A 27,635-nucleotide genomic window follows, 5' to 3' on the forward strand; every position below is an offset into this window, starting at 1 on the left:
TAGACTGTAGATCTATCCAATTATTTTATTAATTAAAATAAATATTTACATCTAGTTAAAAAGCACCCCCCTTCCTAAAAACATCCACCCAAAACAACCCAACACCCAACAAACAAATAAACAGAAAAAACAAGGACAAAGTTAATGTTAATTAAGAAAGGTTGAGCATGTTGTTTTGTTTGCTGTTCACGGGACAGTAGCGGGAATCCACAAACCACACTTCAGATGCTATTAAAAACTCAACCCTTGGTAATTCGTAAATCGTAAATCTAGCCTAGGCCTACTGCACTTTCCGAAAACGGGAGAAACCCAAAAGTATTTAAAGTCTCAATGTCATGGATGTCGCGTCAAACAAAGGTCGTCCTCCCGATCAGCCCGATCGGCCGATCCCAGCCGTTTGGGTACCCCGTATTAAACTTAAATGTGATATTTGTGACACAGCAAGTTAAGTTTTAGGGATATAATTTTTATTGGTGTGTACTTTCATCTGTTTATCATTATTCTCCAGACGGGGTGATAGGTCTCGTTTCTATCTAGATCTACCCAAAGTAAGTAAAAACTGTAAAATTCATTATACTAGGCTTCTTCTATTCTTTAGCGTAAAAAAGTTACTACCTTACATTTTTTACTGTGGCCGACTAGGGTACGGTAGTCCACCTGATTTCAGAGATTCAGTAAACAAGTGCAAGATCTTTAGTCAGGCGTCGGTGACAACGAGCTTTACTAAAAAAAAACGGAACATTTTCAATGCATTTCAAGCGAATGATGGCTCAATCTGAGATCCTGAATTGGTTCTCAAAAGAATGTTATGATTCGTATAAAAAATCTAGATCTAGATCTAGTAATCAAGAATAAAATTATAAGTAATATTATAAGTGCCACCAGGGGGAACAGACCAAATATCCATCATGCCTCATGCTATGCTGCACTATGCAGGGCCTGCAGCTCTCAAAAAATCGTTTTCCTCGGTCCTCAGCCATACGGTCAACCCGTGGTGAGTTGCTTAAAAACAAAACTGTCTGGGATAATCCAGTTTTGGCCCCAACGATAGATCTAACTCATGGGGTGTTGCATGTTTGGCTCCACGGTCGATTACTTCTCGTTCTAGAGGCCTAAACGATTACTGGAAGACGAAGGAGTTTCGCAGAGGGCGGCGGACTAACAACACACGACAAAGTCAAAAAGAGGGGATAATAGTTTGAGCGGGGTATAGATCTACCCTAACAACCCTAACCCTAGCTATTTATAATCCTAACCCTAACAACCCTAATCCTAACCCTAACTCTTGTGTATAGTTTGCTCTGTAGACCTTGTCACGGTAAGTGCCAACCCTCTGCGGAACTTCTCCCCAATTACTTTTCAACTTGTGTGCCGATATGATGTTTGATGCGTGGCGAGCGAGAGATATCAAACCTACAATGTGACTGCAGAACATCAAGTTGTGGTTAAATTCTCGGGGCATGCCCCCCTGAACCCCCCCCCATATTTTTATTAGGTCAGGGGAGCAAGGAAACACCCCTTGTTAAAAACTAGTGAAATATTGCTACTCATTTTGTACCGAGAAATAGCAGCGCATCTCTCGCTCACTTTTGGATAAAACAGCGATACCGAATATTTAGGCTAAGTCAGTATCGATATCTAGTACTCTTGGGGTCAAATGGAGAATGCCTTGAACTGTGCGTCTTGAAAATTAGGGTACATTTTTATTTTCACTCCTGTACACAGGTGCACTGCTTCGGGGATCAGACTGCAGTATTGTTGGCTGCAGATCACACGTGTAAAGCCACCAAAACTGTCGCAAACCAATTATTTTCCAGAAAATTTTTAACCTAACTGCAAAATATCAAATTATGGATTAAAACAGCTTGGAGCATGCCCCCTTGCAACCCCACAGGTATTTTTTTTTTTCAGGATTAGGCTTTTAGTGTGATATAGCTCATTGAAAAAACATAAAATATTTCAAAAACTATTAATTTGCGACGGAAATGAAGTTGACGTTCGTGTTCAGCGCAGCAATATATAAGAGAAAATAGACAACTGGTTGTTAAGTGTGAGACTGGAGGGAAAGTAAAAGAATACCAAAATTAGAATGATTAGTTATAATGGCTCAGCTGGAAGTAATTCTACTAGATCTAAGATTTTATTTTATGAAAAACGGGGCTCTCATGGTCTCAAGGTTTGGTGTTCGTCTCTCATTCAATCAACAGGTTTCGGGTTGGACATGAAAAATTTTCTTCACTAAAATTTTGTCTTTTCTCCTTTCCGGTTCTCTCGTCATGTTGTGTCACCTGCTTTCATTGCCATTTTCCCCCTCTCCCCCCTCGGCCTCCGCTGGGCTCTTCTCCCCTTTACTCTTGACTCTTTCCACTCTTCTCCTGGTCTTTCAGCCTCACCCCTTCATATCATGTTTTAGGGTGTGTAAGATGTATCATCTAACCTTCTCGGATAAGCACTAAAACTCTCAGAGGTCCCTGTTCAAGTTGCTCACGTTAAAGATCCCTGATGGTTGTAAAATTGATTATAAGAGTATGCTTCGGACACCGCGCCTGGACAAAATAAAAAATGTCTACTGAAAATGAAAACGCTGTAGTCTTTTTATAAGAACATATATATACAGTAGTATCAGTCTAAGATCACACTGGTGATCCCGGTTGCCCAAGAACCCGCTGTTTTTTTTAGAAAACATAATTTTTACTATACAAAAATAAGTCACCCCTAAGATCTTGCTCTGATTCACTCTGAAGGTCTACATTCTGTTCATTCAGCTAAGATCCTGTCAGAACAAAAACCCGGTTATGCACAGTCGATCAACTAAGAGGGAAAATTTGAGATCATTGGACAGTCCATCACGTCAAAGATCAGCCATTCTCATGAATGTGATCACATTTATAAAAACGTTGTAAAACTCAGTGAAACGGTACAATGTTTGCCCCAGACGAGATCACACCGAGTTGTGAACTGAGTGACACATTTGTTTTCCCTAAACATCGCACTCGCACGTACCTGAGCTTTCCACCTAAACTTACTTCACTCGTTGGGTGGGTAAGGCCTATTTAAATTCACTCCCGGTGGGATCACATCCAACTGTGAACTCTTCCTTGCCATAGCAGTCAGCAGTTGTCTCTACTCCTGAATTTGCGAGACAGATTGAATTTTAATTGATGTGGTCACAACAGAATAGTTCATAATGACAAAGGTGGTGGAACTCGGTCCGAGATGGAAAGTTATAAAATTTTGGACAGGTAAAGGGGAGGGGCAACTGGATAAATGTAGATCTTGAGACTCACGATAGGATGATTTTAAAGTGAAAATGGCGTACCTTACGCCACTGTGATTGGTCATCAAGGTTGACCATTCTTTGCTCGGCATCTGTCATAAACCTACCCAATTCGTTTTAGGGTGAAGGGAGACCATTTAACCGGTGATAGGCCTTAAGATGGGTCACCGTAGATTGTTCCGTTGGTGCGTCGGCTAAGATCCTGTTCGCATAAGATCCCGCATTTTCCTTGCTCTCGAGCAACGGGATCTTAGATGGACACTACTGTATATATATATAGAGTACCTTCAAGGGGCCCCAAGATTAAAAGAAGTACAGGAAGAATGGTCAATATAATGTAAAAATGTGTTTCGCTGCAGGTTGAAAAACCAGCAGTCGACTCCTTGAGATCCAGCAGGGTGAGCGCAAAGAAGAAGAAAAATCTTCATTAAATTTTATATTGAGTGACAGTATAACATGCTCTTGTGTCAGTTTTATTCTCATATATTTGAGAGCTTAGGTATTTCAACCAATTTCACCTTTTTTTCTTCTACTTTGGCCCACAAAATATTTGGAAGGGAATTATCTATAAATCTAGGCCGTGACTTTTGACATGCTGACCCAAGTCTGATCTGAAGGCCCGTCTTGAGCCCTTGAGACTTTAAGTAGCTAGGCCAACAGTGTGAGTTTGCGCATTGGAAAAGTGCGTTTGAGCGAAGTGAAGCGTAGATTGTGTGTCAATTGTAGGCCACTTCTCTCCTGAATAGTGTTGACACTCAAAAGGAAATTTATATCTTCATATTCAGTGTTCTTTTCTTTTTCAAAATATGTTATTCTTTTATTACACTGAGTGCAGTTAAAATTAACAATCCTGTGGGAAAAGGACAACAGGGTCCACGTGTGGACGCTCGGCACGTTTGGTCAGGAAGATTTTCAGAGGGTAGGGTTATTCAAATGAAACCTGTCGACCAGGAGACTCGGAAATGACCGAATTTTGTTACCAATAAAGAAGGGAGTTCACCCTCTTTATTTAAATCACAGGTGAAATGATCAAGCGACAAAAAAAAGCTGTAAGAAATACAAAGTAAAAAATGGAATCACTAGAAATTGCAATAAAAAAAAAAGAAAACAATTGTCGCACGACTCAACTCAAAGGCTAATCTTTTCTTTTACACATTGGTGTACAGAAGTCTGTTTTTTCCTGGTTGACGGAAGCATTCCGTTTTGAAGCACCTCCTCCCCTCCTGTTTTTTCCTTTTTTCTGCGCACAAGCTGGCCAACGTTATGTCTGCCTAGTCGGGTGATCTAGTAAACAACCAAATAAAAGTGTTTCTTGCGCTGTTCTTTGAAACATAGTATATTTTTACACTAAACAAATACCCATTTCTGATTTCATGATTATTCTTCAATAATGTCACATTTAGTATTTAGTCTACTTTTTAAAATCAAGATAACCTGTGGAAGTGTATAGTGAGCAACATTATACCTTTTCTCTTTTTAAAGTTTAAAAGTATTTGTATGTTAAATCTCACAGCATTTTTGCTTTCAGCATGCTAAATTACACAAAAATAGGAAATGTCAGTCTGATTTCTGTAATTGAAATTCAATAATATTATTTGAGGAAAGTTTTCACAAAGCTGTCTTTTTCCATGTTCTTTTTGCCAGCCCGCGAAATGAGTCGTTCGGTCATTTTCACGATGGCATACTTCAAAGGTTTTTTGTCATTTGCTCGCTAAGAAAAATTAAGCTTGTACCCTGCATTGTTATCAACAACATCACGAAGTTTTGACTTCACAGGATAATAACTTTACAAACAACGGGCCTTTGAAATTGGTCTACTTTGATGTAGCAAGCAAATATTGTTCACTGAACAGCCATTTTCATACAAGGGTTTACAGAATCGGAATTATAAGCCTGAGGATTTCTTTAGTCTTTGTATGCCTCAATATTGTCCTTAACTTCAAGAAAACATAAGAATTCAGTATGTGTATTGTTGTTACGTGATTGTGTTCAAAGTCCTGCTTTTTGCTCGTTTTGTATGCTGCGTGAAATTCTCTACGTTTTTAATGAATTTGAACCTGGGTAACTTTTTTATGTATGATCCGATTTTAATGATTTAAACGATGAATTTCATGGTTTCTACAGCTCTTTCTGATCCAATAAGAAAATCCACTTTCTAACAATTCGCATTTTTTCTTTGTGCTACCTACTTGAAGTGTTGTACGCCTGCAGTGCAAAAATTGGGAAATCCCGTACTACTATTTAAAACTAAAGATCCTATCAACAAATGGAACTTTCCGATAATGGGAGAAACCCAACGATATTTATAGTGTCAATACTTGACTTTTTTCTTTTTCTTTCCTCTGGTATTCTCACGCTGTCGGTGGAAAGTGCAGGTTTTGGTCCTGTGCTAGGTGTGTAGTGTCTGTGATAGATATGTTATGTTGTTCCAGGATCATTTAAACCCCATCCAGCCAGGTCTTTCTTGGTCTTCCTCTTGATTTGAAGTCAGATTCACGGGTGTGGTAAGCTCTAGCCGCTAGTTGTTTCTGGGGCATTCTGGTTAGAAGTTAGATGTCTGAACAATTTGACTCTTTGGCGCTGAATGAAATTTTACTGATGGTATTCCGGTTTGTAGGCGTATGGTCTCGTTCCTTATGCAGTCTCTTCTGGTGACATTGATGGTTTTGCTGAGACACTTCATTTCGCATGCTTTGATTTTTATTTCTTGTGCCTTGTTTAGAGACCATGTTTGGCACTGGTATGTTAAGGTTGGTATGAAGATGCTATTGATAAGCTGAGATTTCACTTCGGTTGGGATGTTCTTGTGACTGAGCAGGGGTGCTAGCTGGTAGGTCACTACATTTGCCTTCATAGTTCTTGTTTCTATTTCTTTGTCCATACGTCCATCTTGGGTGAAGATGCTTCTCAAATATTTAAATCCCTGCACTTTTTGGAGTTAGGTTCCGTCAACAAGGATGTTGAGTTTACCTGTGTTTCTGCTGACCTTTATAACTTCTATTTTTGAAATGGAGATTTTCATGTTTAAGTGTTTACATTCTTCATTTAGTTTTGTTGTGTGTTTTTGTCATTCCTCTTCATCTGTATTTAGTATACTCTGGTCATCAGCAAATAGAAGCTCGTTCAGTTCAGTGATTTTGTCATTTGTTGCTTTCGTGATCTTATCCCCATGTAAATGATGAAGAGAGGTGCAGAAAGAACACACCCTTGCCTTACCCCAGACCTGATGGGGAACCCGTCCGATAGTCCTTCTGTTGATCTTACGGCACCATGATGTTCTCCAGCAATTGTCCTGTTACACCATATTCCTCTAAGACTTCCCAAAGTTGACGTCTATTTACCGGTGGAACGCCTATTCCTGGTCCACAAAGATGGTGTCGAGGTCTTTGTCATGTGCAATGGCAGTCTCACTCAACTGTCTCAATACAAAAATAGCATCAGTACAGTCCCTGCCTTTTCTGAAGCCAAATAGGGCTTCACTGAGTTGAGTCCCTACAATTGGTCTCATTCTCGTTTCCAGTATCTTTTTTTGGCATATAGTGTCAATGACGTCTCTTAATGTAAAGCTGGATAAAAGACTGACATCCTAATGTTAATTATAATTCAGTTTTTGGAAGTCTAGGTAAGATTTTTGTCGTACAATCGGCATTTTTTATGTGCTCTATTCTGTTTATCATATTACTTGTCGCATAATAGTACCCTTGATTAATAATTGTGGAATAATAAAATACAAAATCGTATTATTTATTTTTTTATTGAATAGGCGGCGATAATATAGTGTATAGCAAAGCCTGTAGTCCAATAGACTAAAGTATACACAGTATATTCTTAAGGCTAAGAATGAGAAGAAAAACACTCGACTTCCTCTATACTGAATGAACTCGAACTCTAGACTTAAACAAGTTGTCTTGTGGTATTGTTTTAATCTCATACGCAGAATAAAATCTAGAACCCTTTTCTTGTTCAATTTTATCTTCTTTACATGAATTTTGGCTTATCTCCACCGCTAATTATTAGTTTATGAAATTTATGGATGTTTTTCTATGAACTAATTGCATTATTAACCTCAATTGTGTTGGATTATTTCACTTGTTTTTAACTATACGGAAGGGGGGGGGCGTCAGGGGGGTATGCCCCTTGACCTAAAAAAGATCTGGGTGGTTTTTAGGTGGGGGGGGGGGGGGGCATGCCTCCGTGTATCATATGTCACCATAATTTGATGGTTTGCAACAAGGTTTGATATTTTCTTGAGAACAATTTTATGGGAAGATTTTAGTGGCCACATGTATGTTCTGCTGCAAAATATACAGCAGTTTATCCCTGCATTAGTGCATCTACGCGCGGGTCAGAAAGTAAAAATTTACCTTCCTTGCTTCTATCTAAACTTATTTAGTGATTGGTAAATGTTGGAAGGGATAGGTACAAGTAAACTGGTCAAAAGTTTGTCATAACGCGGTGGAATCTGGTGTTTGTCAATTTTGGGGTATAGTTATGGGGTTATTAGTTTAGTATAATCTTAACATGTTCATTTGCCTTGCTTTTAAGGAAAAAAAGATGCTCATCTATCTTGAAGAGAAGTCAAAACTTTTGCAATGGAAGGAGATGGGGTTCACCTGGTGACAGATGTAAAATTAGTGAGGAAATGGTCATCAAAGTTTGGGGACAATAATGTTGTCAAAAATTAATGGCGCAACTTATTGTCAAATATTTCCTGAACTATCGAACATAGACTCTCCAGCTTTTTTGCACAATGACTTGTATCAATTTTCCTCAACCGAGCAATATTTTTATAAACACTTATCGGCTGTATTCTGGAAATTTCCGTGACAAATACTAATTAAAAATCCAAGTGGATGGTTTCTACAGATTTTAAAAGGTTTACACTTGTGGTGATATCACTTTTGTTGTTTGTTGTTTGTTTGTTTAGTATAGGGTTTTACGGCGCTTGCAACTGCATAAGGTCATATGAGCGCGCGGGACACACCTAATACTTTTTCGTTGGTAGGAAATTTTGAATTTTGCCCGGGTGGCGGCCGAAGCCTACTCTTATCGATTTTAGACCACCAAGGGATCTTTAACGTGCGCAACTTGCACACGGGCCCTCCAAGATTTTTCGCCTTTGTCCGAGAAGGCTAGGTGTAGATCTTTCCTACCAGAAGATCAGGGGTGTGGCAGAAAGACAGCAGTTAGGAGGAGCCAAGGAGTAGCAGTAGAAAGGCTGCAGAAAGAGTCAGGAGCCCAGAGGAGGGGGCAAAGGAGGTGAGGGGGTGGGGGCAGAAAGTGGAAATGAAAGCAGACAACAGAACATTGCTAGAGAGCAGGAAAGGAGGTGAAAGGAGACAATTTTAGAGAAGAAAATTTTTCGGTCGCTACCCGGATTCGAACCCGGGACCTTTGAATGAGAAGCCAACACCTTAACCTCTAGGCCACGAGAGCCCCTTATTACTTTTAAAAGCAAATCTGTCAATTGTTTTCTGATCGCAACATTATGCCTATTGAACGCATGTTTTGAGAATCTTTAGTGAAAAAAATGTGTTCACTGTAAGATTAATTTTTTGTAACAAGTTTTTCTACTAAAACTAAAAATTGTCATTATTTAGCAATGGCTTAGGATGCATATGCAAAATGTGCATGAGAAGCGGGAAGTGCTGTGAACAATTCCATTTTCTGCGTGACGGAGATTTTTAGTATTTTATATAAATTTATGAAGAAAAGTTTTTTTAATCAAGCCTCAAATGTTGTCGAAAAACATAATTAAGTTAAGACAAATTTGTACAAACTGTTGTGCAAAGTATGGGTAACATTGATTCATCTGTTTAAGAAATGTTTGAGGATAAGTTGTGCCTCGAATTTTTGGCCACAAAATGCAAGCTGTAGTGTACTTAGAAGCTGCAAATGTCCGCTATTTGTGCCTTTGGTCAAGGTTTTTCCGTAAAATCCAAACAGAAATGTGTTTTAAATGGACATAACATGTTCTATGCCCTAAAAAAAAACCCAAAAAAGATTGAAAATTACCTAGCAGGTGGAAAAATGTTGGTTTCTTCGATTTAATTATTTTGATGAGGGCTTGGTGTCACGACGAGGTCACACACATGCACATATATATATATATATATATATATATATATATACGAAACCATTGGCAAATGATGTCTGCTAAAATTTGGCCCAAAAAATGACACCTCCCACCCCCCTTGTCATCTTCTTATCTTCTTCTGTCATCTTTCCAAGGAACCCCCCCCCCCCTTAGTTGACGTCAACCAAAATGTAAATTTACATTTATGTAGAACCTGGTCTAATCTAGCTTCTAGCAGTCTGTGCTATCGGGAGATAACTGTTCATTTTACTAGTTAGTTTTTAGGCCAAAAAAATAATGTGGTCTAATTTAATTGTGTTAATTTTAGGCCCAAAAAATGTGGTCTATAAATTTTTTTTAAACTTTCTTTTCTTCTTTTCCCCAACCTTTAAGAGCTTCATGGTTGACATCAACTTTGCCCCCCCCCCCCCCTCCCCACCTCCGTCAACTTATGTCAACCTTTCTGATCCCCCCTCCTGGCTGAGTTGATGTCATTTGTGAACGGTCCCGATGGTAATGCAATGGTGTCCATTTCTTGATTGGTGCAAAAAGCCTACTTTTGTAAAATTTAAGTCTTAACCCTATCCGTATGTCGTGTTTTGCTATCGTATCCATATGACGTGAGGGACTCTGTGCCACCACTTTCCAAAGAGGAAAGTTTCTCATTAATCCGATCCCTACGCTTTAAATAGCAGTCTGTCAAAATGATTTCTTGAGAAATACTGAAAGTTTCAAACAGATCTTCGTTCTAGAAGTATTCTAAAATGTGAAGAATGCAACTCCGGGAGTATACTTGAGTATAAAATGACCCCAGGGCGTACGGATAGGGTTAAGTGCGTAATGTACCTATGATTTATTCTTGCTCTCTCAGCATTCATTTTTGGTCTCCTTGGTGAGAGTTTCTGTGTTCCAAATTATTTCTATTATTTTGCTTTGGACTACTATACTGTGCACCTTTTTATACACATGCAAAATAGAGAAATAAGGTGTTTTTAGGGCCAGGAGAAGAGTACAAGGGGTTTTTTTCAGGGGGATTGGGGGGGGGGGGATTTGTTCACCATACTGACTGCGGAAATGTCCTATATTTGCAGGAAGCAAAACAATGGTTGCATATCTCAAAGGGAGGGCTGAAAGAGAAGCCGGTAAACTTCACATTTTATACACTCGAGTACTTTCACAGGCAATGGTAAGATCTCACACTCACCCCACCACCCTAACCATCTGCACTGGTCAGGGATCACAGGGATAGGGTACCATCTACCCCCAAACCTCACCACCACGACGCACATACCCCCCCCCTCGCTTGATGGTGTGGCGATAAAATTAAAGCCGGTGAAACCAAACTTGAGAGTTTTGTTTCAAATCAGGGCTGAGCAGGCAAAAAATTGTCCATCTTAGACAGGCAAAAACCCTTCAAGAGGAGAACATTTCTCTTTCCTTTTCAAGGTTGAGCTGGTTTCTGTTTTATAGAGATACAGTCGAACCTGCCCTGACGGCCACCTCTGTAAGACGGCCGCCTGTACAAACGGTCGCTTTCCATTTCCCCCCTTGAATTTTTTCGATATAATTTCACTGTGTAAAACGGCCACCAGTCCAACGCGGTCGCGGCCACCATATTTTAACTCACAACCCCTATCACACTAAGCAATAACTCCTGTCTTAGACGGCCACCTTAGTGACTCCATTACGTTTTGTCCTAAATTATAATACATTTGCCCCTGGTGTTGTGGGCGAGCCTTCACTATCCAATCACCTGTCATTGTTGTTAGGTAGTCCCTCCAAACGATCTTGTTGCGTTGGCCCCTCCCACTGTTGACCAACAGGTAACAAATTTTCAGCTGCTGGTGAGGTAAGCGTGCGTTCCCTCATAACCCATAAGCCCCGCTGTGAACCCTGAACTTACACAAATCGTAAGTGATATGAGTGGTCACTGTTTACTCGGTCTGTAGCAAAGCAACAATGGACGTCGACATGAACTTTCAACTGAAGCGTCGCTCTTTCTCCGAGTGGTGGCGACCCATATGCTTGTTTTAACATGGCACTCAGTCTCACTCATCTGACACATTTCTTTTTAATGCCACCATTGCACAGAAGTAGCAACAAAATTTAAAAAAGCAAACAAAAAACCAAACCAACAACAACAACCACGATGCAGCTACCTTCGGTTGAGACCTCAGAAAGGAATGGTTTGTTTTCTTCATCTTGATCAGCCCTGCCTAAGACAGCCACCTGTCTTATGCAGCCACTTTTGTCCTTCACAATGGGTGTTCATCTTACACAGGTTCGACTGTAATTATAGGGGAATTTATCACGAGGGGGCGGGGAGATTCTGTTATGGCAGGTTTCAATTTAGAGAGAGATTTTCTTTTAGGCAAGTTCGACTGTTTGTGACTTTAAGCTGATAATAGTTATTGGAGGTTGTACTGAAATATTTTTTACTACATGTTTTTTAGAGCCACCATAAACGTGAATAATCATCTTTTTATGCTTTTGTTTTCCACTTGTTTTTTCTACTCTCTTATAAATTACTCAGTCTTTTTAAATACATACTTTTTCCTCACAGAACATGATCCGAGTCAAAGGATCCTGACAGCTTAAAGTACAAGTGTTGGATTGGGAGATTCATTTTTCCACTGTTGAATCGTACAAAACTGAAAGGAAAAGAAAATCTGAAGAGCCAAGATAATGGTAAAAATTTGTTTATGATGTCCTGTCAAAATGTTTTGGAGCAGAGAAAATGACAACAAATACAGTCTCAAGGCCCAGGCTACAAGATACAGAGCTCCAGATGAAGAGTCCAGATGTGCCAGCTAGAGCGCATGACTCGGGTGAACTCCAACAAGTACCATCCCCTTACAAAGTCAACGCGGCCAAGCTTGCTGTCATTTTAGAGTCCATAGTGAATGAGAATTGTTTGCAAAGTTATGAAAAACTTTTGGAAGCTAGCTCTAAATCTGTGAAATCAAAAGAAGACCAGAATGATAGCAAAAGATGTCATGATATTGATACAATGTTTGATATGAAATTTTTCAAAGTGAAAGTGCCTCACGCTGTGGTTTATCATCAGCGGGTTGATGTACCAAGGAGCATTGGAGACATACCATGGGGGTCTCTGAAGGAAGAAAAATGCAGGCTTTACACTTTTAGCAAATATCCTTTGAATGCTTCTCAATCAGCCATTCTCTTGGCTCAAGATGGTTTTGCGTACTGTGGTAGTGGCGCCACATCAGATGACTCTGTGATTTGTTACTTCTGCTCTGCAAGTCACAAGGGCTGGCTCGTCACAGATAAGATCCATGATGTCCATGCCAGGTTGTCTCCAGATTGCCCAATGATCTCTCATGTAAACTGCAACAATGTCCCTATGCCGGTGCTTCAAAATGGACATGCTCTGTTTGACCAGTTGCAGAGCAAGGATGAAAAGTCTGTTTACAGTGAGCCACCAAAAAGTTCTGGGAACACAGAAGAAATACGAACTGACAGTTCCTTAGAAGTAGATCAGCCGGAATCTGAGAGGCGCCATGTGCGTGGCAGCCATAGCCATGTAAGTCAGTATCAGAATACAGAGGCCCGTGCTCCAGCTCCAGTGCCTAAAGCTACTCAAATAGCAACCAGATCTTTGATGAACCAAGGTCATTCGAAGAGCAATATGTCGGCTCAGTCATCTGGGAATAGAAGAGAGTCCAACACTGTAACTGCATATCAAGTTTCCAATGCCAATGCCAGCTTCAATGTGATTACTTCCAGCAATGTGGTATCAAGCTCTGGACCTGTCAGTTCTGTTGCAGCTGATGCTGAGTCTGGAGCCCAAGCAGCTTCCAGGTCTGAGACGAATGGGACACCTCAGACAACAGCAGCAGCAGCAGCAGGTGGCAACACATCACAAGCAACTGCCGCGACAACAGCAACATCATCAGCTTCTCGAGGGACCTGGGTGGAGGACAGCTCTGGTTCATCTACATCAAACTCCAGAACACCCAGCAGTCAACCGTCCTCAACACCCTCTGATACAACTGCTGGTGGAGAAGGACAGTCTACTACAACTGAGCAGCAGGGGCAAACTAGACCATCAGCACCGCAGTCTAATGACTCCACTGGCAGTACTACCCAGCAGCAGGGAGCAGGCCCTTCCTACCAACAGTTAGGCATCATTACAGAGAGACCCAAGAGGTACGAGTATGCCCTCAAAGTAGCACGTTTGAAAAGTTTTGAGTCCTGGCCAAGTGGACATCACCTGACCAGAGAAGAGCTTGCCGATGCAGGATTTTACTATGCAGGTAAATAAACTAAATATTCTTTAAAAAAGTCTTCCCTGTGCATGTTTGGATGGTCCTATTTCGTATTTTGGGATTCACCAGTTGCCATGCCAGATGATAATAGAAAGTTGAGAAAGTCAACACACTAGAGTTAAAGGACTTGATTTATGGGGGATCGCTATATTGGCTCAACATCAATAATCTCGTGAAAATCCTCGGAGACATGGTGCCAGGATACTGAAATGGCCATGAAATTTCTTGAGTGTCATTTAATTTTGCCTTGCATTCCTTCTGTGAGCTGGCTGGGAAAAAAAAAAAGAATAACTCCCTTTCCCCTGCCCTCCGTAAAAAAATAGATAAGACTTAATCATATTTCTTGTAACAGCGATAATATGATGTTTCCTATTTTTTTTAAATCCTATTTTTTCTTTTTTGACAACCCTGCAATCTATGTAAAGTAAAAAGTAAAGTTGTTCCCGCATCCGATCCGGACATTGGGGATTACCTCGTTAGTGAGACAACTTCCTGGGCTTCGGCATACTGTGGTAGGGTGGCCAGTTCCTTTCCACGCTGCCTTTACTTCCCAACTAAAAGTCAGGTTCTCATTACTGCTGGGTGGGCAGGAGGGGGCGGAAAAAATCTGTGTCCGAACCGAGGCTCGAACTTGGACTTTCCGCTTTGGAGACGAGCGCAAATCTATGTAAAGTACATTTTAAAAGTGTTTTCTTTTTTAATTTTGGTAAAGGCAAAAATGATATCAGTTGTAATAATAAATTCTGTTTTTCTACTTTCAGGCTATGATGATTGTGCAAGGTGTTATTACTGTGGTGGGGGTCTACGAAACTGGGAAGTGAATAATGACGTCTGGGTGGAACACGCGAGATGGTTTCCAGACTGCTACTTTCTCCGACAGATGAAAGGTCAAGCTTTTATTAATGTTGTGAGAAGGCTGAGTAATGACAATACCAGCCAGGATGAGGTGAGATAATGACTTTCATAACTTTCTATGTCATTAATGAGAAAATCACTTCATGTAAGCCATCATAGCCTTTGATATAAATAAGATAATGATTTCTAGCTAAAAGCAAAATGTTTCGATTTGAAATTGAAGAGTGGTTTTTCAAATATTTTGATGAGCCCTTGATTTCACCCTGATGCCTTACACATACATTTACACATTTACGGCGCTCGCAACTGCATAAGGTCATATGAGCGCGCGAGACACTCCTAATATTTTCAGTTGGTAGGAAATTTTGAATTTTGCCCGCATGGCGGCCGAAGCCTACTCCCTTCGATTTTAGACCACCAAGGGATCTTTAACGCGCGCAACTTGCACACGAGCCCTTCGAGATTTTTCGCCCTTGTCCGAGAAGGCTAGGTGTAGATCTTTCCTACCAGAAGATCAGGGGTGTGGCAGAAAGACAGCAGTAAAGAGGAGCCAAGGAGTATCAGTAGAAAGGCTGCAGAAAGAGTCAGGAGCCCAGAGGAGGAGGCAAAGGAGGTGAGGGGGTGGGGGCAGAAAGTGGAAATGAAAGCAGACAACAGAACATTGCTAGAGAGCTGGAAAGGAGGTGAAAGGAGACAATTTTAGAGAAGAAAATTTTTCGGTCGCTACCCGGATTCGTACCCGGGACCTTTGAATGAGAGGCCAACACCTTAACCTCTAGGCCACGAGAGCCCGCATATATATATATATATATATATATATATATATATATATATATATATATATATATATATATATATATATATATATATATATATATATATATGTGTGTATATATAAATGTGTTATGTTAGAGCATGTCTCCACCAAAACCGAACACATGTACTGACACACGCCCATTATACCTATGTGTAATTCCATAATTTACATGTAATACCCTGTACTTTTTCTTGAATTACGCACGTTTAGGGTTAAAACAGCCAATCTCCAGAAAGATGGACGCAGGCCCTTTTTCATGGACTTGTTGATTTTTGCGGTTATTTAAATGCTGCTCTAGGCGCTTTCCGTACTTCACCTGTAGAAAGTTTACAGGCAGAAGCTCATGAACCATCTTTAGAACTTAGAAGGAAAAAGCTCTCTTTGCAGTATGCTTTGAAACTTAGCTCAGTACCCCAAAACCCAGCCCACAAATGTGTCTTTGGCCTTCCCGAAGATCTAAAAACTCTATCCTTAGAAAATAAAGTAAGCCCTTTCGGAATAAGAATCCAGAACGATCTCAAAGACATTGATTTTTCTGAAGACATAATCGAGCCCTTTGCCATGTCCAGCATACCTCCATGGCATTTAACCAAACCAAACATAGATACTAGTCTTGAAAAACACAACAAAAAGTCTACAGACAAAACTTCATACTTAAACTCATACAAACAGCTAATAAATAGATACCCTGAAGCAGAGAAACTCTTTACAGACGGATCCAAAAATGACTCCTCGGTAGGAGCTGCTGCCCTTGCATCGCCACACAGCTTAAACTTAAGGAAACTCCACCCAGAAGCCTCAGTCTACACTGCTGAGGCTACAGCTCTTGAAATGGCCTTAAATATAATAGATCAATCAACCAAGTCTACCTTCCTAATCCTTTCAGACTCTCTCTCTTGTCTGAAATCTTTAGAGCGCTCTGACACCTCCGACAATAGAATTTTAAAACTTATAATTAAACTGCATTTTCTACATCTGTTTGGAAAAACTATTACAATAGCTTGGCTTCCAAGCCATGTAGGCACTGATGGCAACGAAGCCATTGACCAATTTGCCAAAGAATCTCTAAAACTACCTGAAAACTAAAGGATCTTTCAGCTAAATTTTTACCTCCTCTCTTGGGAACTCTTAAAGAAGATCCTGGTCACCTATTATCTTACTCAGTGATCTATTGAACATTGACTTGGATGAGATCACTAAGATATGAGGTACCTTTTTTATTGACACACTTAATTTGTGGCATAATATTGTAATTTTATACAATATTCTAGCGGATAGGCTACAGGGAGCCAGTGCAATGTTTTTAACTTGGGAGTAATGAGTTCCCTTTTCTTTTTACTAAGCGGAAAGCGAATTATATCTTTCTTAATTCCTCCTCCGCCTCCTCCTCATCATCATCATCCTCCTCTTCCTCCTCCTCCTCCTCTCCAGACCCACTGTTCCAAACCAGACCACCACACAGCATTTTAAATTTGTTGTTAGCGATCCAGGCATTTTAAATTTAACAACAACAAGAACAACAACAACAAATGATATGAAGACGACGGCGAAAACCAAAACAACAACAGCAGCTAAACAACAAAACAAAAACGAAGGTTGAATTTAACGAGAAATACCAGCAGTCATTAGTAAGGCGGAGAGTGAGGCTGGAGGACAAAGCCTATATATATATATATATATATATATATATATATATTTATATATGGCCTATATTTTTAAAAACCCCAACAGTTTGAATATGTATGATGAAACTAAGAAAATATCAAAGTAAGGTGATGTCTCTAAATCGTCAAGGAATCTTTTCTTTATGCCTACAGGAGATTTGTGGTTAATGCCACTGATGGAATATTACGGTAATCTTAAGTAAGCTATCTCAGTAACTTTCTAAGGCCCAATACCAAACATTCATTTTATATGCCTTGGCAATTGAAGGCGTGTTTAAAATTAATTATTAGACCTGTATTGATCTATACAGGTCTTTGTGCCGGTAAACAGCAACAACAACAATACAACAACAACAACGACAACCAAAACCGGTACTAGAAGAGATTTAAATTAGGATCACGCAAGCGATCGGTCCCTAAAAAAATCAAGGTTTTCGTTTCGAGTCCACAATCTTGGTGTGCAGGATTAGCCGTAACTTCAGTTCGCAGTCAGAGATAAAAATAGGCTACACCGTTTACCCAAACAGGTTAGCTCTGAGACCGCTAATACGCATATATGTATTTATAACCATTGTCTCAGCCAAACCCTACTAAAGATTCTCTCACACAAAAAAATAGTGCAGTCAAAAATTCGTGGCGCAACTTATCCTCAAATAAAATCTCTTGAATGGATGTCATCGATACTTTACACAACAGTTTGTATCAATTTTCCATTTATAACTAAATCATATTTTTTCAAGAACAACTGGGGCTAGATTTTAAAAAACTTTTCTTCCTAAATTTATATAAAAACTTGAAATCTCTTTCACACGTAAAATTGAATTACGTTGTATTCACATCACTTCCCGCTTCTCATACACATTTTTATTACGCATATTGCCTACGTCACAGCTCACCAATGACACTTTTTAGTGGCACAACTTGTTACAAGAAATTAATTTTATAGTGAATTCATTTTTTTAAAAAAATAATTTTATAGTAGAGGGTTTTACGGCGCTCGCAACTGCATAAGGCAAGGTCATATGAACGCCAATTCATTTTTTTATAATTTTTTTTGAGCTAATGGTTCTCAAAACATGCGTTGAATAAACATAATGTCATGATTAGAAAAACATGACGGACTCGCTATTAAAAGCAATATTGCCCCAGCTGTAAATACACGCATTTAAAAATCTGTAGAAACCACCTACTAATTGGATTTTTTTATCAGTAGCCTATTTATTAAGGAATTTTCTAGAATAGGCTTACAGCTAGCAGCTATGTGTTTACAAAATGTTGATCTGTTAAGACAAATTGATACAAGTCATTGTGCAAAAATTGGAGAACCTATGTTCGATGGTTGAGGAGATATTTGACAATAAGTTGCGTCAGATATTTTTGACAGCACTATGGATAATATTGTGAACTTCCGGATAAGGCGAGGCTACTTTTGAATCTTCCTTTTTTTTTTTTCAAATTGATTTATATTATTATGTTTTGTCGTTAGATATACATCAAATAGGTCTGCCAGTTCACTCATTGGGTTATATTGGGTTATTTCATGCACTAGATCTAGGCCTATCGTAGACCTAGCGTTGATATGACTGACTTGACCTTGACCCACATTATTTGATTTCATGACAATGTTTTTCCACACATGTGAATTTGATATCATATTATGATCTCTCACATTGTATCACATAGGCCTACCTTGGCTTTGAGGTGGGAATACGAAATCGCATGTAAACTGCAAGTTATCTTCCCTATACACACACACACACACATAATATATATATATATATATATATATATATAACATATCACATGAGTGGTTTTGTGGTCAAAACAGCGCTCATCAAAATATAATGAAATCGAAAGAAACCGGCATTCTTCCCATCCATTTGTCAATTTTTATAAAACTTTGTTTTTTGGCTCAACACCTTTTATATCCATTTAAAAACATATTTCGGTGTAGGTTTTACTGTAAAAAATGTTGATCAAGACACAAAGAAATGTAAATTTCCGCTTTCCAAGGACACTCAAGCTTTGGAGGTCACCAAACTGAAGTGACCATTTTCTCGCTAATTTTACCTCTGACACCAGGCAACCCCAATCTCCTTCAATTTCAATCGCAAATATCTCGACTTCTATTCAAGATAGATGGGTATTTTTAAATCAAAAGCAAGGCTAGAGAACAGGCTTTAAGATTATAACAATTATTCAGTACATTCTCAAATTGAAGAGCACCTGATTCCAGCGTGTTGTGACACATGCGCGCATGCACACACGCACTTGTGTGTATGTGTGAGGCATCGTGGTGAAATCAGGGGCCCATCAAAATAATGAAATCAAAGAAACCAGTGTTTTTTCGACATGTTTCGCAAATTTTATTGAATTTTTGTGTTTTGACTCAACTCCTTTTTTGTCCATTTAAAAACACATTTCTGTATGGATTTGACTGATAAACATTGAAGGCACAAACAATATAAATTTGTAGTATCCAAGGAGTCTCAAGCTATAGAAGTCACCAAACTTAGGCGGCCTCTTTCTCGCTTATTTTACCTCTAAAACCAGACGACTCTATCTCCTTTAATTGCGAATATCCTGACTTCAATTCAAGATGAGTATTTTTTAAATCCAAAGCTAGACAAATAAACAGGCTTTTAGATGATATCAATAACTTCACAAACCAAAAAATTGAAGAGCACCTGATTCAACCGAACTGTGACACGTATTATATATATATTTATGTAGGCTACATTTGTATGCATGTGTACGGTATTATGGTGAAATCAGGTGATCCTCAAAATTGACTCACTGAGTTTTGGAAAACCACCGTTCAATCGTTTGAAGATGAAAAAAAAATTAAGATTTGTAATTAATACACATGTATGAAGAATATGTTTGTTTGCTTTGAAAAGAATTTTCATGGTTCTACCAAACTATTGCTGACTTTCAAATACTGATCTTCAGATGTTATTCTTCACCCATATGTCTTTTTCTTTTGCCACAGGTTGCCTATGACGATGTGGTGAGAGAGATGGATGGCACAGCAACTGGTCAAACTCTAGGTACATTTTGTATCTGTGTTCAGTCTTTGTGATGGTGCAATATTCCCTAATGTACTCTCTTCTTTTTCTCTCTTTTATCCCGTGGTTGGGGGAACCGTTGGGGCACCACTGCATTGGAAAACCAGCTCTCGCCATCTATTTTTCTCCTCTGCTCTCCTCAGATTGTCACCCATCGTCTTTCATGTCCACTCTGTAATGTTGTCCTCCTATCTCCTTCTCTGCCTTCCTCTCTTTTTCTTTCCTTGTACGGTTCCTTGCAGGATTGTTTTGGCTAGTCCTGTGGATCTTGTGACATGCCCATACCATTTTAGTTTTCGTCTCTTCACTGTGGTCAGTAGATCTTCATATTGTCCCACTGCGTTGGTGATTCTCTTTCGTACTTCGGCATTTGAAACGTGGTCTTTGTACGAGATGTCAAGGAGTCTGCCCTAATGTACTAGTGCTAGAGAAACCATGAGTTGTAGAAGCTGAATATTTACGGAAAAGCTTTTTTCACATTTTTATTTCATAGGCACATAAGTGTTGAGTTGCATTAGATAATTGTTTCATTACTTTAAATGCTTCTCAAGGCTTTAGAATGTTTTATTATCTCTTAGAGATAGAGAGCATGATGTGATTAAATGATTTGCTACTGACTTTCTTAAAATCAGCCATTCTCTCCGAGCCTCCTTTGAAAGTAGGAATTTACATTTTTTGTTGTGCCTTTGATCAACGTTTAACAGTAAAATCCACACAGAAATATGTTCTTAAGTGGACATAAAAGGCGTTGAGCCAAAAAACAAACCTTCGATAAAAATTGCCCATTTCATTATATTTTGACGAGCACCTGATTTTACCCTGAGGCCACACATTTGATAAAACAACTTTGTAGGCTACTTGTACACTCCAGGGACAAGAGGAGACCCCTTGAAGTGGGATGCTGCTGTACTGGCAGTTACTGAGATGGGTTTCCAGAAAAGTGATGCCATTAAGGCTGCAAAGGATCTCAAAAGTGAAGGTATGCCGGCTTTCCTTTTTTTCACTTCTTTCTTCCTGCTTTATGTCTGAGGTTAACACCCATCTAGACTCAGAGTGAGTTATTTTGAAAGTAAAGCTTATGATTCTCTCTTCAGAGCTGAAGATTAGAAGGAAATAATCCCTAAAGGAGGAGAAAAGGGTAGACCCCACCTTTCCACTGACACAGAGGTCTAGGACTGGTCGGTGAAATGTTGGGGGTTTGGGGGACTGAAACGTTATTTGATTGGTCACTGGAAATGCATCTCTTTTGAGAGAAGATTTCTGACTGGTGTTTGAGTGACTGATTGTTAGCTAATGTTTAGTTAGACCTAAGCCTGTGATGCGCAACACGCGTGAATGCTCGTTCATGAATTTGCGGTCGGGGGTGGTCGCTTGGAAAGCCACGTGGCTGGGCCGTCGTCTCTATGACTATCACCAACAATTTCTTTTCAGGCAATTGGTTCCCGACATTTTATGGTTCTTTCATTACATCAAGTCTGTCTTTCTGCGCCCTTTCCCCTTTACACACACGAACACACACACCCATTCAACGTCTTTGCAGTCTTAACCGCAGTCGGGGAATCTTTTACAATACAGTCACGTGTCGTCACGTTATCGGCTAAAGTGACCCCCACCCCAAAGTGAGGTAACTAGTATATTAAGGCAATGACAAGACTGCGTCCCTTTCTCCCTTTGCTAAGGTTCTTGTAAACGCACGCTCCTTATAAACACACGCTAAGGAGCCCTCCCGAGCAGTGTGCGTTTAGACGGAGACTACTGTATTACGTTCGGCTTTCCCCAGTCCGAGAGTACGTCGTACGTTTCACGCGAATTAGCGGCTAAGGCGGCAGACATAAGTGTAGGTATAATACAGAGACTTCATCGGGAACATCAAAATCTGCTTTCGCTTTCGCTCAGAATTGTCCAATAATAGTTTGTTAACGTTAGATTTACAGTTAATAAAAATTTGTAACGTGCAGTTTGTGCATAAAAAACACACTGTCGCCTTTCCAATTAAATCTGATGTCACTAAAATGGCAAAAAAAACCCAAGGAAAAAAACCCAACAAACGTCCTCTGCCTCCGATTTCTAGATTGTCAGGCCCGTCATCGTGACCGGTCAGTGAACCTGTGCGAGTTAGTTCGCATCTCTTGTGAGTGCGGCATGAGTAAGGGACCGGTCGACGGTTGCTGGGGTAATCAAAGTTCATTCAAAGTAGGAGCCTTGCTGCAGGGCTTTGAGGGGGGGGGGGGGGGTGTTTGACGCAATAAAGTCTACGGCAGCAGGATGAGGCCGCGGTGCAAGAAACTGATGCTAAAATAAAAACGATAAGTGAAAGTGGTTTTGACATTCGACATACGAGTGCGTAAATAAGGCAACATTAGAGCACAGGCTTGATGATTGTATCTTCAACTTCCAGGCTGGTGTTCTCGGGTTTGTCGGATTTGTCAGTATTGACAAATTGAATAGTGGCAATGAGGAAATGCCATTTTCAACCCTCGGAAAGCTCTATTCTATGTTGGATCCCTATGCATCGTGAGTTTGTTGCTGATAAAAAAAACTGGTACTGCGATTTAACATTTGGCATTTGGACAAAAATCAATGCTTAGTCCACGATGCAGTGATTCACTGATTGCCAGGTTTTCAGCCTCACTACATCCCACGCTCTCACAGTCCTTCCAGCTCCGGCTTTCAGTACACGCTCTCTTTTATTTTCACTTTTTTCTCTGCCATGAGCCTAACTATAAAGGTTTTATAAATACGTTTTGTCTTGCATGCTTTGTAAAATCCGCGACTGCTGAAACCAAACATGGTTTTGGCAGTTGATGTTCTTCTTGCCTCTCCTCAGGCCCAGATCAGGATTCATTTTGTATTTTTATAGAAAAACTAGTTAAAATGAATTGTCTGTCATACCTAAGTCGCAAAGGACGTATCAGTGTCCTATGCTAGTGTCGGGAAATATGTTTTACTATAGTTTCTATTGGTATGGGCTAGGGGTTTTGAAGTCAGTTTGGCAGTCACCCTGCTCTCAATTTAGATTCAATATTGAATGATAGGTGCCTTGAACGATAGTCCATATGCTTAGAAAAAAACAAACCAAAAAACAATTTGCCTCATTACATACACACTGTTCATCGTAACTTGTGCACACCCAACCCCCCCCCCTCCTCCCCACATATATATACATATAAACACACACGAGAGCATGCGCACATGCACTCACAGATACACACATGTGCATGCACAAACAAGTTTTCCAAATATAATTGCCCAATATCACGGAAAGCGCGTTCGATGAGGCAGCGATCTTCTTCTCCTTCTTTGCCTTTGTACTACCTGATTTGGGGCCAAACTTCCTGAAACTGACCCTGAATCTCCCTGAAGTGGGAACTTTGAGGAAGGCAGCCCTGGTCTAGTATAAGATATGTTTGTGTTCCCCAGATACATTTGTTGCAGTGTCCTGGAAGTTCATGGGCAGATATTTTCTAGGAAAGTTAATAGATTTGGCATTTCCTGACTTGACAGGCATTTCCTGACTTGTCAACTCATTTCAGGTGAATCCATGTCTGCGGACAAACTGTTTAAAAGGTTGGTGGAGACGAAGAAACCACGGAGTCAAACAGAGTTGGATCCTTGCGAAAGTGTCAGCAGTGAACATAGCGACAGTAGAGTTAGGGGTGAGTTTATGAAAAGTTGCTGTGTTATAATTAAACAGTGCACTTAATCCAAATCTAGTTCAATCAGGGTTGTACCTGTGTTAGAAATATGCGAAGGAAATGTCACAGTGACTTTTCAGGTATTTGAGTGTATTTAGTATTTAGTCCTATATATTCATTTTCAAGCTTGACATTTTAAGTATCGTGATTGCACTTGTATGTAAATTTTGTATATTTTTTCAATTCAAATTATAATTGTTGTGTTACTTTTGTTATTTAAATCTACATATATCAAGACTTGTGTCTCTTCACGAGGAGAAACATGAAATATTGGACATTACATCCTCCCTGGACTGAACATGACTTGTCAAGTTTGTTAAAGCAGATTTATAAAATTTGTTTGAGTAGAATGTTATTTGTTTTGCTAGTTTTCCAAGTCCTATGGCACGGAAGGAAGGTGCTAATTTTTTTTCAGATTGGTCGCTGTACATTTGTTAGCTGCACATAGATAAATCATTCTTAATCTTTATAGCAAAGTGATGGGAGTGCAGTAAAAAATATTGTGCTGTATAATCTGTGTCCTGCAGTGCGTTGCGTTCCTTGAGGGCCATAATGTTGATTTGTACTTGTGTGTCCCCAGAGACGATTAGCTCCCTGAAAGAACAAAACAGCCAGCTTCGCCAGCAAACTGTCTGCAAAATCTGTATGGACATGGAAGTTTCTGTCGTTTTCTTTCCCTGTGGTCACTTGGTCAGCTGTTCTGAGTGTTCTCTGGCCTTGACAACTTGTCCTGTATGCCACATAGATATTTGGGCATTCAAACAAGCGTTCTTCTTCCTTCAAAACTTGTGACGGTATGTATCACTGCTTTTTGTTTGTCTATTTCTTTGCAGAAGTTGGTTGCATTTTTGTTTTTCATTTCTCAAGTACGAAAGCGGGTGTGTTTTTCTGACACCCACTGAGTTTCAGCTATTTTATGATTGATCTACTTTTCCCGTCGCACTTAATCGCAGTGACTTCCTTGTGATTTCGAAATAGTTGGGGCTGACAACATAGGAAGTGTAGATCTAATCTTCTGTGTGTCAAGTCTGAAAGTTCTTTTCACACAAACAGCTCCTGTCTGTCGTGTCTTAAAATATTTCAAGTATCGCAGCCTCACATTTTTAAGATAAGATAAGATAAGATAGTGCTGTATTATCCCAGAGGGAAATTTTCCTTGGCTGTACAGGACCGTAAAAACACATGCAGGTATACATAACAAATTTAAATTATATATTATTGTCATTAAAATTTAATATGAAAAGAGAAGTAAAGCTGACAAAACGTATTTACATCAAATGCATCTTTCAACCACATGCAGGAATTTAAATACTAGACCTTTGAAGTTATAGATAAATACTCTAGGAGCAACACACATCTATGCTCATTCTGACAAAAGCCTTATGCTAAATGGTAAAATACTTTTTTTATATCTTTCTTTCTTTGTTTTTGGAGGTACATATCTGCCGCTGCGTGATCTGACAATTTGCGTGGAAAGGGGGTGTGATGGGTCGTTTATAATGCTTTTTATCTTTTTTATACTTGTGGTGTTATACATTTCATCCATTCTATTAAAATCATATACAGAGATCTTGCTGGCTTTTTTAATGGTTCTGTCAAATTTTTCTTTATCTTTCACCTTACAATTCCCACCCCAGCAGCAAATACAAAATAATAGCACACTTTCAATCACAGAATGGTAAAAAAGGGACATAATCTTATTGTCACCACAGAAACTTTTTAATTTCCTTAAAAAAACATTCTCCAGGGAGAGAAGCAACTAGTTTTTATTTGACCACAACAAAGTGTGCCCAGTAGGTCACCCCTAAGGTAGTTTTCATTTTGCTGCCTCTGATGGAAATGTTATAAAAGGATCTTTACAAACATCAGTTAGAAACAGCAGCACCGAGACATTTGTTTTTATTAATGCATATATTTTATTAATAAAGAAACAAATTATTGTCTTTGTAGAGAGATGAAGATTGAAGGTTCACGCAGAAACCGTGGAAAAAAAAAGTGAAAAATGAAATCAAACACAGAAATTTTCAATGGCTATCTCGTATGTAATAATATACCTAAATGAGTATGAAAGAAGAAATAAAACTGACTCATAGTCATCAGTAGCTGTGAACTTTAAACAAAAATTAGACGAACACAATGCACCGGGAAAAGTGTAATGATCAAATTGATGAGACATGTGAAGTATCGCTCTCAGGCCTTAGACGTAGATTGGAGAATAGAGTCGGTGACATTTTTGTGCTTGGTTAAAGAACAATAGTGATTCCACATTACAGTGTCAGATTGCCACCGACCAAGTTCGCGCACCGCCTGTGGTTCTGAAACATCGAGCAGTGAACTCGCGAGGGAGGCTCGCCTCGGCAGTTGATTCATTTAGAATCCCAGTCACCGAGGACGAACTTATTTGATTAAACGGGGAAGCTAGTGCGATGAACACAGGGTCATCCTGAGTCAGTGGTGAGGTGAGCCGTCCGTTGTAAGTATGACGACTTGGCCTTAACTGGGTCAATGAGGGGGTTTTCCGAGGCGACGACATGAAACCCCTGATGCTTAGAGTCATTTTTTATACCGAAGAAGGTGATGCGCATGCCTTGTTCTGTGAAACTGATTTGGCCTCTCTTTAAGATCACTTGGGGTGCCATATATATACGCTTGGTCTGCATAATGCAGTGATGGACAGAAGAGTGACAGCTTTTTGACGTAGTAGTTGTTTGGTACACAATGCGTCATTGTCACCCCACTCTGTAAGTAGTTTTACAAATGGTTCAATGTGTCATTGTCACCCCACTCTGTAAGTAGTTTTACAAATGGTTCAATGTGTCATTGTCACCCCACTCTGTAAATAGTTTTACAAATGGTTCAATGTGTCATTGTCACCCCACTCTGTAAATAGTTTTACAAATGGTTCAATGGGCTTTGCCTTTGTACGCTGTCTCGGTCGGACAGTTTCGCTTTTGATTAAACCTTTGATTAGCCTTTGAATATCCCCAGTGGTAGGATCTAAATGCATTCTTGCTCGGTAAAAATACTTAACCGCCGCAACGACGACGCTCCGTAACAAAGATTCTGGTCTTTCAGACCGTTTCGATTTTGCAACTAAGATGAAGAAGTCAGGAATGGCGCATATATATAGCACTGCTGCTTACAATGTCCCTAATGTTTTGTGAAACACAAAATTTGTCAATTTCCGCAATGTGTTTGTTGTACTCCTTTAAAGAAGATGGTGCAAGGGAAGAACAGTAGTACCGCATGGCTCATTCTGACCAGCCTAAGGTGGTCAGCTTCCTCCTCCACGCAGTCTCCAGGCATTGATTTTCCATGAGCGGTTTTTCATTGGTTCTGGTAGCTGGTTGCCCAGCGGCGTGCAAAAAAGGTATGCCGGAGGGAGCCTGATGGGGGGAGCGACCGCCATTTTCATCATTTTTGCAAGGTAGCATTTGGATCTCCACATGGGGGCTATAAGAGTTGCCTCTGCCTGAAACCTCTCCGGGATGCTGAGGACCCGTGGGATTAGACGAAAAGGAGGATTTTCCCAATGGTTCATTAGGCCTCTGTCTGTTTGAAACAGAGCGTCTACCCCATAGGTGTGGGGATCTAGATACAAGCTGCTGTAGAGGGGCAACATACTGGACCTGTGACAGGCAAAGCGATCTGTCTGCAAAATCTGTATTGACATGGAAGTTTCTGTCATTTTCCTTCCATGTGGTCACTTGGTCAGCTGTTCTGAGTGTGCGTCAGCCTTGGAAAGTTGTCCTGTGTGCCGACAGAGTGTGCGAGGAATTGTGCGAGCTTTCATTGGTTGAAAGTTGTAAAGGTATTTTTCCAGCTGTTATTGTTTCTGTATTTCTCTGTAGAACTAAGCTGCAATTATACAATTTTCCATGTCCCGTAGCGGTT

The 27,635-nt window shown here is 39.8% G+C and overlaps 1 protein-coding gene across 19 annotated transcripts in view; it reads left to right on the forward strand.

The window, feature by feature from the left end:
• Positions 1 to 27,552, forward strand: part of LOC101857043 — a 28,522-nt gene extending 970 nt beyond the window's left edge. Inside the window, exons 1-10 of one of the 19 annotated variants that reach the window (XM_005104060.3) lie at positions 5,611 to 5,670; positions 6,462 to 6,899; positions 10,445 to 10,539; positions 11,917 to 13,630; positions 14,404 to 14,588; positions 19,971 to 20,028; positions 20,900 to 21,025; positions 23,580 to 23,702; positions 24,322 to 24,535; positions 27,457 to 27,552. In XM_005104060.3, coding sequence (XP_005104117.1) covers positions 12,091 to 13,630; positions 14,404 to 14,588; positions 19,971 to 20,028; positions 20,900 to 21,025; positions 23,580 to 23,702; positions 24,322 to 24,533 — 2,244 coding nt within the window. In that variant the 5' untranslated portion in view covers positions 5,611 to 5,670; positions 6,462 to 6,899; positions 10,445 to 10,539; positions 11,917 to 12,090 and the 3' untranslated portion in view covers positions 24,534 to 24,535; positions 27,457 to 27,552. Of the gene's footprint in view, positions 1 to 458; positions 549 to 611; positions 995 to 5,585; positions 5,671 to 5,757; positions 5,782 to 6,384; positions 6,900 to 9,846; positions 9,867 to 10,444; positions 10,540 to 11,916; positions 13,631 to 14,403; positions 14,589 to 19,970; positions 20,029 to 20,899; positions 21,026 to 23,550; positions 23,703 to 24,321; positions 24,536 to 27,306; positions 27,395 to 27,456 lie in introns of those variants that run through there. The other 18 variants (XM_013085754.2, XM_035971245.1, XM_035971243.1 and 15 more) reach the window with 18 other exon arrangements.
• The last annotated feature ends 83 nt before the right edge of the window (positions 27,553 to 27,635 follow it).

Source organism: Aplysia californica, unplaced genomic scaffold (assembly GCF_000002075.1).
Source record: "Aplysia californica isolate F4 #8 unplaced genomic scaffold, AplCal3.0 scaffold00403, whole genome shotgun sequence".
NCBI lineage: Eukaryota > Metazoa > Mollusca > Gastropoda > Aplysiida > Aplysiidae > Aplysia > Aplysia californica.